General features: G+C 37.8%; 1 protein-coding gene across 1 annotated transcript; it reads left to right on the plus strand.

The window, feature by feature from the left end:
- Positions 1 to 8618: 8618 nt before the first annotated feature.
- LOC125199667 (COBW domain-containing protein 1-like) lies at positions 8619 to 11452 on the plus strand. Its single transcript, XM_048097608.1, has 9 exons — positions 8619 to 8888; positions 9273 to 9490; positions 9914 to 10028; positions 10119 to 10208; positions 10344 to 10517; positions 10622 to 10741; positions 10941 to 11051; positions 11139 to 11220; positions 11320 to 11452. The coding sequence occupies exons 1-9, from the start codon at positions 8646 to 8648 to the stop codon at positions 11379 to 11381; spliced, it is 1215 nt and encodes a 404-aa protein (XP_047953565.1). The 5' UTR covers positions 8619 to 8645; the 3' UTR covers positions 11382 to 11452.
- Positions 11453 to 13279: the final 1827 nt, after the last annotated feature.

The raw sequence follows: 13279 nt of genomic DNA on the forward strand, positions 1-13279 counted from the left end.
AGTACGATTGCAAAGAAACAGAACCCAGACTTTTTTCTTCCCTATTTTTCTCCCAAAAACACGCACATACATCTCTCTACATCCACATCTACAATATGTTTGTAGTAAGGTGGAGAATTACATGCATGGAAGCAAAGGCATGAGAGAGAATGAAAGGGGGTGCACGTAGCTGCGAGGAGAGTTGGTTGCTGCAGAATCGGACGGTGTGGATCTTTTCATCGAAAAGGGTAATACCAAAATACCGATTTCTACACGAATTGCGTTTTCAGTTTCACAATTTCACTATGCTGCGTTTTGTCTTTCCTCAAATGTCACACCTTCTGAAAAACAGGTCCCCAGCCGTTATCGAAATACCCATTTTGTCCCAAACAAAATTAATTAATATTAATTCGGAGTTAGATATTCAAAATTTCGAAATAAATAAAAATGAAAGCTAACATCAAATCTTAGCTCAATAACAATTCGCACACAGTGTAAGCGTTACACATTGCAGAATTTATTAAGCGTGACATAAATCACATCTTCAACCTTCTTTTAAAAAAGGAATTTTTCGGTGCATAACTAAAAAAGGCAGCCATGTAAATAAAAGAGTTGATTTGAATGTTAGTTGCACTAAGTATCGTATCTTATCAATTCATATCATGTTTAATTGTTTTTTGTTTCACGGTTTCACCCGTATATTAATAATCTAAAGCCATAATCAAATTTCTCTAGTTAGAAATTTAGTTGCCGTAAGAAGTGATTTTACACATTATTTTTCTAAGTTTATATGGAATGAGGTTGAAGAAATTAATTGAAGAAAACACAATAGAGAATTATTGGCACATATTATAAAAAACATATTAATAGAAAATATTCGACAAATTTGGTAACGTTTTATGGTACAAAAACATTTCAATGTAAAAAGCTTTTCCTTTTATTTGTTTTGTCTTTCTACGATGATCTAGTGAAGTAAAAAAGCAAATGATAATTAGCACCCACCACCAACATTAAAAAAAATTAGTTGTCTGGATTTTAGTGCTAATGAGTTTAAAAGTTGTGTGAAAAGCAACTTGAGTTTAGGCTCACTTCGGTTATTATAATCGATGAGCTTTATACTAAATTAATTAATCAATATATCATAAAATAAGAGTAAGAGCATAACTCCCATTTATTCATTTTTTACTATTTGTTATTTTGTAAGAGCACAACATCCATATCCATGCTTTTATGCAAGAGCATGCTTAATGGTCTAACAATTCTATTATTCAATTTAAATAACATTTTCAATTCAAAAATATCCGAAATACTATTACAAAATACCAAAAAGTTAAAAATTACATAATTAAAATCTTAAAAAAAATTACATAATTAAAATCCTACAAATTAAAAATTACATAATTAAATCCTAAAAAATATATCCGTGGAAATTTAAAGAAGACTACCCGACGGTATCCCCAATTGAGCTCTGGAGAGCTCTATCATGCGTGATGTGAGTCAAGTTGCTCGGGAGTCATCCGAGACATATCGGCCATATTGATTTGACCCAAAAGGACCCACAACGAGTTGGTGTGGGGTGGAGGCGGCACAAAGGGAGCGGGAGGTCGCGGTGCGCGCGGTGGCCGTGCCGCTGTTTCCTTCCTTGCTACCGGCGTTGGGAACTGCTCGGGCCGGTGTCGCGGCTACCCAAGTGAGCACCGGCAGCTGGCTAGCCACCTCATCCTTGCTGGCCTCGAATAGGGATGCCGACCTCGACCGCTTGCCGGAGGAGGATGCGAGCCTCCTTATACTTCGGATGAGTACGCACCTCCCGCAGCGTCGAGATACTTGAATGGTTTGTACTCGAACCGAATGGTAGGTCGACATGGCACTGTGATGATGTCGACCTCCCTCGTGCCGCTCCCCTGCCGACCGTTGTTCTTGGAGGTAATACCCCGGAACTTTTGGATTTCTCTGTGACTCTTCCAATGGTATATTGCACATGTCTCGTTGCGTTTGATGGTGTCATCCGGTCGGTTGGCATCAAAACTTGACTCGATTTATTTTAAACACGAGAATTACCCGCAAGTGTACGGGCTATCATAGTATAGGCAAGTCAAGAGTATCGTATCCACAGAGACAAATTGTGCAACTCAAGTACCACGAATCGATTTTGACTACTATCTAGAGAATTCGGAAAGGTTGGTTTTGATTTTGAAAAACAAATAAACATAAACAAGCTAAAATCACGCAACAAAGAAAAGTTTCAAATAAGAGAACACGGTAGAGCCTTGGATCCAACTACAACGAACACGATGCGAACAATTCAACAACTCGATTACCCATTAAAGTCTCTAGGATTACTAGGAAAGCCACTAGTTTAGGCTAAGCCCTCTCTCGAGTGCACTCAACTAGTTGATTAATCATTAATATTGAAATCTCCTTCTAATACTCCCTCCGTCCCATTAAATATGCAACATTTAGGAATCGGCACAAGTTTTTATGTAGTGTTGTTTTGTGAGTTAATGAAGAGAGAGTAAAGTAAGAGAGATGAAAAGTAGAGATAGGTATGTTTTCATTTTAGGAAATGTTTCATTTTTAATGGGACAAACTAAAAAGAAAAATGTTTCATTTTAAGGGGAGGGGGGTATTTAAACAATTAACCCCCAAAAAAAAAGGTAACCCCTCCTCAAAATTTCCCTTTTTTAATGCAAATTATCTAGGTGTTAGCTTCATCAACCAAATTGGGTTCTTTTCTTAAAACAAAAGGCCGCTGTTTTGGAAACGCCCCGTAGTGAAACCCCCGACCTGGGTTTTGCCATTTTTGTTTCCACCATTTTGCAAAAAAACTCGACAAACTCATAAAAACACGTGGGGGATCATAGATGAAAACTCAATTGTGTTTTAAATACCAATTATGCACTTTCAAAAAAAAAACACTTGCTAAACTACGAGTTTTAAATTGTAGCGAGACGCCCATCAAAACCTTTTCCCCCTTTTTTGGTTCGTCCCCGGTTTTCGCTCTTGGGAGTTTCCCAAGTAGATTTTGAATAACCGTTTTCCCCAAATACGGGTGGGATTTGTCCCCCTTTTGGTCCCCACGAGCACAAACCACGGTCCTACGGGGACGGGGGCACCAACCCCCTCGGGGGTGTCGGGGCGTCCCCTTCGGTTTCCCCGGGGTTTTCCCCGTGCCCCTCGGAAGCCGTCCCCCGGGTAAGGCCTAAAATATGAAAACCCGGGGTTTGAGGAAAGGGCAAAATCCTTTTGGAAGGGTAAAAAGTGAACCATTTTGGGTTTCCCTCCGTGGGGGTCGGAGGGGGGATCGTCGGGGCCGGGCATTTTTTGAAAGTGAAAAAGGGGGGATGACAATTGAAAAGAATTTAGAATGTGAGAGGTTTTTGTGTATTGGGTAAATTTTTTTGTGGAAATAGGGGGTTTATAATAAAATGTGAATTTTGGGATAAAAATAATTAAAAATAAATTAAAAAAGGGGAAAAAACTTTTTATTTTATTGGAAATTGGGGATTTTTTTATTTAAAATCGATTTTTAAAATATATTTAGCATTTTCCTTTTTTCCAAACGGCTTTGCTGTGGCAATCAAACACGCCACGTCGCTTGCTCGGCGGCACGGTTGGCCGCATTAGAAAGAGCACCTTTGTGGTTGCTCTAAAAACGAACCATATTTTCGGATAATAATAATTCGAATTTAACTAGAGTTGAAAAAATAAATTATGTGAAATTAATTACTAATCCCATATGAAAAACTTTAACTTGGTTTTTTAGGAATTTAGGAATTTTTACTTTCAAAACTAGCGTCCAACCGTATAAAATTATTTGTTTTGAGAGTGTTAGTTTTTGAATAACCAATCACCTAAAACAAGTTCGATTACTAAAAATGCATGAACTAATAGATAAAATTAAAGTAAAACTAAGGCATATTTCTATTTATCGATAAAATGTTTGAAATATTTTTATATTGTTATTTATTTATTTACAAAATTACACAATTATAGATAGTAGTGGAAAATAAAAAAATAGTATAATGGGTAAGCTCATTGAATTAAGCCACCATGTCTATGTCAACCTTTCAAATTATGGTTGTTATTCCAATGTGAATCGGAATATTTCCTCCCCTTTATACTTGGAATTTAGTTAGAAACCCAGTATCTGCTCCCGTGCAATTAATTTTACGAAAACTAATTTAATATATCACTTTATCATAATTTGAATTTGAAAATTAAAAAATACTATGCTTGCAAAAATTAACATTTTAAAAACCTTTATAGAAGGCATATATATAGACTACCTATGTATTTGTTCTAAAGTTTTCATCCTACTTGTTTCTCTTCTAGAATTCTCACGTTTTCTTATATATTCTATTTATTCCTCGATATTTAAATTATAAATTATCTTCAATTTTTAATTATAAAAATTAGATATATTATTTATTTTAACACATTCCATACGACGGAATAACTCGGTTGATATCAATCAAATAGGTTAGGTTTCCTCAAGTGATCACGAAAATAAACGGGAATTTATTGATTTTTCAAATATAAAAAATAAAAATTGTAGATTAAGTAGGTTTCCAAAAGCATATAAATTTAAGAAGGTTTATCACTCAAATGTATGCTACCACTTCAAAGTTATAAAGATTGTCTCTCTTGCCGACCTCCACCCTCTTTCCCTGTCTCACCCCCTTATTATCAGCCTTTCTCGCTACCCACCGCTATACCTTGTCCCATTGCCGTCGCCTGCGTGCCAGATTTCTTTTGCGCACTGCTGCTGTTCGCTTGCTTCACCAGGCTCGCTTTAGTGTGTTGCAGCGGTTAATGGTTTTCTTCATTTTGGTATTCTGATCTTTATTGTTTAGTTCAAATTGATTTTATTTCTATTCTAGATTAAGTTCATGCTCATTTTTATATAGTATTTCAGGGATTTAAAATGTATTCTAGAAGCCATTATCACTCCTTTAAACTATGTACAATTATCTTCTAAAAGTTTCGGTCGTGTTTCTTCACAACCACAACAGTCGATTTAGGACTCTATTGTCCTAATCTTTGCAGTTGTAGTTGTTGGCCTTTTGAAGATTACAAAGAATAAAATACTACTCCACAATTTAACATGGCCAAATTTTGCAAATTGCAACGCTCACAAAGCCTGATAAACAAGAAGATTTATATTCCAAACTAATCTAACATTCATGTAGCAAATTAAATACTGATTACTTAATTGTAATCAGATAAATAATCGTTATTAAAATTACAGCGAAGATTTTTCTATGTAAATAAATAGGTTCAATTAATTATATTGGGCGTCGAGGCCAAACAATACTTTAGCCTTTCTATCCTCCGCCCCTATCGATATCTATGTTTTTGTACAACAAATTTCAAGGCCAGAAAAAATTGAGTATACAACCTGGGGCATCAGGCAACATCTATCATCTTCTCAGGGATTTCATCTCGACAACATCAGCTTCAACTTGACCATCAGATACATCGTCCTTTATATTGCTCACCTCATGTCCTTCGCTGCTATTTTGAGGCTCGGACCAAAGCTGTCCACCCAACTTGTATCTAAATCTTGGTCACGAAGGAATAGGACGGTGGATTCCTCTTCTTCTCCTTGACAAGATAGAACTGCCCCTTGTGACCTTGATGATCTTCAATATCAGTTTCTTGATCAGACGAAAAAAATCTCTCCTGATGGGAGCCTCCATGAACACCTCTCAGCTCCTCATCATCATCACTGTCTATCTCCAACAAATAAGATCTATTTTGAAACACCGCTCCGGAGCATGAAGACATTAAAATATAGCTGACAAGTTCGTTTTGGTTGGTCGGGAACGCAAAATTTAAGTGTTTCCCAAAATTTTCTACCATGTGATTCAGGATTAGAGTAAACAATGTCATGAAAGACTTCTTCCTCATGAGGGGTCCATTGATATGCAACCTCATGACCCATATTACAGAAACCCAAGTCCAAAAATTCTCATACCCAATAGTCTCTTGTAGTTTTTCTCTTGCTTCATTCACATGTTGTTGCACACATCTCATGGATCCCATATCCAGGCAACAACAATCTGTTCTGCCAGCCCAACTCCAACTCCTTCCATTGTTGAATTGTTTAAGTTAGGCATTGCAATGATGCAGGTCCCGGGTTTGTCTTTCCTCCCTAAAATCATCACAAAAGTAAATGGTATTTGGATCCCACAGTGGGACTTCGACTTGATGATCTGATCCAAGTGGAACTTCTTTCCTAGGAGGAGAGTTAAACAAATCCATGTAGGGCTTCAATTTGATTCATGAGAGGGCTTGGAATATTAATATCAATATATTCAGGAAAACAAGACCAGTCAGAGGTTGCCCCAATAACAGAATAATCCTCAGTTCTGCTAGTGACCAAAGACATGGGTGCATTTGCTTCCCCTTCTTCGTCAGGTACAGAAGCATTATCAGCCTCACCATCTTCAAGCTGCTCAAAATGTAACTGAAAACTGTTCTTTGGTTCACCTGAAATAAAATACTTGATCAATTGGGGGAACAATGCCAAATTGACCAGAGATTGTGCAATATGTAAAAAATAGCACATGCATGATGAGTTGCTTTCAATCTCCATCTTTTTAATTAAATAAGAACATTATATGTGTGACAAAATGTAAAGATAAATCACATATGTAGTTAAACCCTTTTTCTAACCATCATCCATTTGAGTATCAAAGAGCTCATCAATGCACAAAACATATAATAACCCACACATTCAAAAAATAAAAGTGGACCAAACACAAATATTCCCGGGAGATTAACTAAGAGTCGTTATGAGATATTTTTTTTGCATTTAAGGTTAACTTCCCATGGTATTCCGTTTTTTAGGTTCCCTAAATCAAGAAAATCCCCCCTTTTCCCAAAGGACGTTTCATTTCCCCTTATATTACTATAAGGATAAATATAATAGATATTTTAATTCATATCAAAGAAAGAAGATACACAAGTAATCTTGGAAAAATAGACGTACCAAAATCCAAATCAATTCACAGATCCGATGAGCCTTGAGATTGAGCAATCACCACAAATATGCAAACCCCGGTGTCCCAAAAATTCCCGAAAAAAAGGGGTTTTAAATCAATTTACAAAAGGAAAAAGAAAGAAAAAAATTAAAAAAAAAAATTATAAAACTAAAAATAAAAAACGATGAATATATCTAATGGATTTAGGATTAACAGGAAAACCAGAATTTTAGGAATTTCAGATTTTCGGAGAGAGAGGTCAATCGAAAGAAAAGAACAAATTGAATGGAAAAAATATCGAAATTGAATATCAAAAAAAAAAACTAAAAAAAATTTTAGACTCCCACAATAATGAGAGTGAATGGAATTGCAGGAAATTGGGGGGAAAAATTTTTATATGAACCGCGTTTTTTTGTAAAGATGAATCAGATAATGAGGATCCCAAAAAAATGGTCCGGGGTTTTTAAACCCCCACGTAAAAAAAGGTGTTAATAACATGTGCTCTGTAGCTGAATTAGAACTCCTTTTATTTGCGATAATTTTTGTTTTTTGTCATATAAATTTTAATCGGGGTAATTAAATGTTACGTACAAAATTAATATATTGGGGTTTTTTTTAGTTTTTTCCCCTATTCTTTCCCCAAAATTTAAAAAATTGGATTTTACTGTAAATTATCAATGTGGGGCCAGAAGAAAAAAATTTTTCCTGTATATTTGCTAGAAATCACCCGAATAACTCAATATCATTCTTTTTCTTTTGGACTCATGATTTTTCCCCCTTTCTTTTTATTGGCACCATCTGTTAATGCATAGTTAAAAAAAATTTACAAAAGCTTGAAAAAACTTAATTAGGTGTGTTTAAAATTTTTGTCGGGAAAAAAATGGAGAGGTAGAGATTGGATTTTATTTGAGTGAGCAATAGAGGAGGGAGTGTTGTAGTGATAGTGCAAATGGCAAAAATGTTATGATAGAGTGCTTTTTATACAAACTTGTATAATTAGTAGTAGTACTTTTCCCCACTAGAGGAATAGAGTTTTCATACTATATATTCGGGGAATTTTCTACTTTTTTTATTATAAAAAAAAAAATATTGAGCCTTGAACATGGTTGTACTTTTTTTCCTTTTTTGTTTATAGATATAAAATGGAGGAAGATTTGGGGAATTCTGATTCTAAATTAAATGGGGGAGATTTGGGAGTAAATAGAAAGAAAAAAAAGTATTAAAAAAAGGCAATTAACAGGGTTTGAGGGGTTTGATGGAATTTTTAATTTGAAATAATAAATAAACTTTTTTTATGAAAAATGTAAACATAATTTTTTTTTTTAATTTGAAATATTGGTGAAACATTTTGTATATAGCATGTAATTAACCCGATATTAATCATCACAAACCAAGCCAAAAGAGTTTTTGACATTCGGCACAACATTTGAAATTCATGGAAAAATTTAAAAAGTTAAACAATGACATTTCACTGCAATTTTTACCCTAATATATAAATAACAATTTTCAATATTTTAATCCATTTGAAATTCATGGAAAAAATTAAAAAAGTTAAACAATGACATTTCACATTTGCTGCAATTTTTACCCTAATATATAAATAACAATTTTCAATATTTTAATCCATTTTTGAAAGGAATCCTAGTATCCTACTTTTAATCTGAAATTCAACTCTCAATGGTATGCGAATCACTCTTTCAGCTGGAAAAACCTCACAGGAGAAACCCGACCGAAGCGAAAATGGAACCCTACGACGACGAAGAACCGCCGATGGCCATCGCAATCGACGACATCGTTGAAGATAAGACTCCGCTGCCTTCACTCGTCGAGCAGCGTGATAATCTACAGCCAGATCTTCCAGAAGCTCAGCCGGTTGGCGTCACCGTCATCACAGGATATCTCGGTGCAGGGAAATCGACGGTAAGAAACGATTATAATAAATTCGCAGCTTCAGTTTGCTTCTGTATACTGATTGGTTTGCTTTAGCCAAATTTCCCGGAGTTAGAGTGAATTTTGCTGAATGTGATTTTTAGATGAATGTGTGAATTTTCAGAGAATTTGGCGGAAGTCTGAGCTGAAATGAAGTGTAATAAGTTTCGTTTACTCGAAATTTTAAAATTGAAAAGCCGATTATGTAAACCTGCATAAACTCTTTAGTTGGAGGCTAGTTGAGTTGCCTGTGCATGATTGTATAAAAAAGTGCACTTATAATTGTTTTTCAAATTCAGTGATTATGTAAAAATGCAGTCGTTTGATAGTTTTTCTTGTAAAGATCTAGCAAATGAGGTTTTTTTATCTGTGTAGTTGGTGAGTTCTATATTGAATGGACAACATGGGAAGAAAATAGCTGTAATATTGAATGAGTTTGGGGAAGAGATAGGAGTGGAGAGAGCAATGATTAATGAAGGAGAAGGTGGAGCATTAGTGGAGGAGTGGGTTGAACTTGCGAATGGATGCATATGTTGTACTGTTAAGCACAGCTTGGTTCAGGCACTGGAGCAACTTATAGAGAGGAAAGAAAGGTTAGATCTAAATGCAGTATTGTTTGGATGAAAATGCGTGACAAATTGACCACTCTTATATTTTAAGATGCTGATTTTATTGTTAAGCACCATGCGCTTGGCTTTAAAGGCATTTTTTCGTATCGGCAAAGTTTGATTGTAGTTTGAAACTTTGAATAGCAAGGATGAATAGCTAACCTTGCAAGTATCTTGATAGGTAAACAAATGTTTCGCTATGTCAGGGTATATCAGCATGTGAACCTTTAAACCTTCTATAAGGTTCCATAAGCTTTTAAGAATCATGCAATATGCTTGATGATTCGTAGTGGAAACTTGTGTAATTTTAACTACATGATACAAAATTCCTCTTGAACTTTTAGGTATATTTATCTTATATGATGAGATATGTCTGGATTATTTGATTAAAGTTTCTGTTACACACAGGCTTGATCATATACTACTTGAGACTACAGGGCTGGCAAACCCTGCACCTCTGGCATCTGTGCTCTGGTTGGATGATCAACTGGAGTCAGATGTCAGGCTCGATTCTATTATCACTGTGAGCTTCCTTCTCATTGTCACCTAATTTTAGATTTCTCATCAAAAAATATTTTCCAGTCCCCATCCAATGAATATTGTTTCTTTTAAGGTTGTAGATGCTAAAAACCTCCGTTATCAGCTTGAAGCAAATCACAACTCATCGTCATTTCCTGAAGCTTACAATCAAATAGCATTTGCGGTAATTGTTTCATTTGGTTGTGATTGTTCTCCACTTCATAGGTCCAAATATGAAACCTATTTGCTGCTTCATCCAGTAATTCTAGCAATGTCGGGTCAAATCCATTGCGACGTTTGTTTCTTTCTGTTTCTACAGGATGTTGTGATTCTTAATAAGGTTGATCTAGTGTCATCTGATGATTCCGGAGTAGCTCTTGAAGGTCTTGAAAAGGACATTCATAACATTAATTCCCTTGCTACTATTATCCGTTCTGTTCGCTGCCAAGTTGACTTGTCCATGATACTGGACCGCCGAGCATATGACGCCACAGTAAGTTTCTTTGTCAAAATCATCTTCGCTTTTGACTGTGTGTCGTGGCATTCTTGTTTGTGATTAAGGAAAAATAAACAATATATTTGCACTTTTCATTTCAGCATGCCACTCATTTGGAAGCACTATTGAGAGAGAATCAAAATCTATCTACTAGTGATCTTCACGACAGTGGTGTTAGAACCTTGTGCATTTCTGAGCCTAAGGAACTACATCTAGAGAAGGTACATATTAAATTTGATAGTAGTCATAACAACTATAACATCTCGTAATTCTTTTGTTAACATCATTTTTCACTAATGTCATAAAAACCACATATTTTGTGTATTCTGGTGGTGAATAATCATGCCGTCTGATATTCTATCCATGGATCTCGGCTCTCTTTTCCATCACTCCACAAACGTTCATGCACTCATTTTCCAGGCCAGGGTGTGGATAGAGGAGCTCCTTTGGGACAAAAAATATGGAATGGACGTTTATCGATGCAAAGGGGTTTTGAATATTGCAAATTCAGATCAGCTGCATACCCTACAGGTGAAGCATGCAGTATTTTTATGATAAAATTACTTATGATCGACATATAAGATTGCAACTGCAACCTGTCCACTGGTACATTTGCAGGCTGTGAGGGAAGTATATGAGATTGTTCCAACTCGAAACTGGAGAAATGAAGATGACAGAGTGAACAAAATTGTTTTTATAGGTATGCATTTTCCCAAATCAAGCCATTTTAGAGAGAACATAAATGGATGCAGTGCAGATGAAAATGTTTTTTTTTTTTTTTTTTTTTTTTTTTTTTCAGGTCGATCTTTAAATGAAGAGATTCTAGTTAATACCATCAAAGCTGCTCTCTGTAATCCGTAGTGCCCATCTTTCTTGTAACAAGATCAATTATATTCCCCATTTCCAATTTGAGTTTTTGGTATTACATCACAGACACACATGGTATTCGGCAGATAGAAATACTTCTGGAAATAGAGGAATTCACAAACCCGAAGAATAAGCTTTTTAGAAAAAGAGACTTTACAGTGACATGCACGGTAAAATTATTTTAATAAAGTAATCTGAAGTATTCTTTACTTCTGAGAAATTATATACTACTAGTATTATTCCTGTAAATTTAAGTTGCAATCTTTTTAAAGAACTAAAGAGCTAAGTCCCTAAATTTGATTTATCAATGTAAGTGTTTGAAAATCCAACCATAATTAATGAGAGATGGGAGTTTCCAGCCCATTTTACATTAGAGCATCTCCAATGTAGTGCATAAGCACACAATAGGCCAGCCATTCTCTCCCCGCCACGTCAAGAACACTAAAAAATTCAATTCCTACATCAGATTTAGGCCACCTAGGCCATGCCGCCCGCAATAAAAATAATTCAAAATATACTACATTTACTGTAATTAAAATTACGATTAAAATACGGAATTAAATTTACGAGACATATACGGGAAAATAATCCATTCCATTAAAAAAATACAAAGATTTTTAAAAAAAAAATATGAATTTTTTTTTTTTTTTAAAAAAGTGGCTTTAACACATCGAGTCCCCGCATCGCCGTCAGTCGCCCGCCACTCTCTACTCCTCATCGCTGCCGTCGCCGCCAGTCGCCGTCGCATTGCCGCCGCCACCCGTGGTATCCGAGCCCACGTCGGAACCCGCTAGCCGTGCCCTCGCGATTTTCAAATCAACCCGCATGCTCTCGAGCATCTCGTGAAGAAACATCTTCTCCGTGGGGTCAATGGCGCGCCCTCCACTCTTGGAAGACCTTGTACATCTAATCCAGCGTATGGTTACGCGACGGGAGAGTGTATACTCGAGTGGGGGCGGGTGGGAGTGGCTGAGGACCGGACCTCGCGGGGGCGATGGTGGCCTCGCGGCCGTTAAGCCCGCTTTCTCTCTGTCTAACCGGGCACTGAGCGACCAGTAAATGAAGGAGGGGATGGAAACTTCTCGACGCTCGGGGGAGGTGCGTGGGATCCGCCGGCTGGCTGCCCCGGCCAGAAGTCGCGCTATAGTTCACGGGCCAAGCCAGCCACCTGGGCCGCATCCGGTCGCCCTCCTCGGAACTTTCTGAGAGTCCTTCGGCATCAAGAAGCACTCCTGTATAGCTGAACCTCCTTATACTTCCCTGCAAGGAGGAACCGACTCTCGGCTATCCTCCGGCCGTCGTCCTCGTGCTGCCCACTAGTCGGCACCACGGAGGGCGTTGGCGTACAAAATTCACGCAGAAAACGGCCCACCGCGGCTGCCGGTGCACTCCAGCACCCCTTCCGGACCTCCTCCCAGCCCGAAGTCCTTCCCGTGCCCGGCGCGGTGCTTCCCATGCAGCGACTCACGATCTTCGCCCACATGCTGACGACCCGCTGGCTGCCTCGCAACCGGCCGGATCGTCGCGCACCTCCGACCACCCCCGGCCACCCCGGCGTGCTCATCCTCCAGCCCACTTCCTCCGGCCGGTGGCAGTGGGCAGCACGACGAGCTGCGATGACTCGCGTACCGCCTTGGCCTTCCCAGGTCCTTCTTCTTCGGCGCGGCGCGCCTAGCCCGGAGGCGGGAGTATCCTAGATCCTGAGATCGATCCTCTCATATCATGCAATGAGAAAGGTCATCGCCGGTTGCTAACGTCTCCACCGGGTCGAGCGTGTGAACGAAGCCGGTCAAAAATCAAGCGAGGAGACGATATCACGAGTGTCCCCTCACGGTGACCGTGCTGCATCACTCCATTGTCACATCATCCCCATCATCATTGCGGCACAAGAT

This window comes from Salvia hispanica, unplaced genomic scaffold (genome assembly GCF_023119035.1).
Source record: "Salvia hispanica cultivar TCC Black 2014 unplaced genomic scaffold, UniMelb_Shisp_WGS_1.0 HiC_scaffold_617, whole genome shotgun sequence".
Taxonomy (NCBI): domain Eukaryota; kingdom Viridiplantae; phylum Streptophyta; class Magnoliopsida; order Lamiales; family Lamiaceae; genus Salvia; species Salvia hispanica.

What these genes read in the sequence shown, in the direction of transcription:
- LOC125199667 (XM_048097608.1), top strand. Translation starts at nt 8,646, where the DNA reads ATGGTATGCGAATCACTCTTTCAGCTGGAAAAACCTCACAGGAGAAAC. An exon ending in CTTATAGAGAGGAAAGAAAG is followed by an intron (nt 9,491 to 9,913) that starts GTTAGATCTAAA and finishes TGTTACACACAG; the next exon opens with GCTTGATCATATACTACTTG. An exon ending in GCCGAGCATATGACGCCACA is followed by an intron (nt 10,518 to 10,621) that starts GTAAGTTTCTTT and finishes TTTTCATTTCAG; the next exon opens with CATGCCACTCATTTGGAAGC.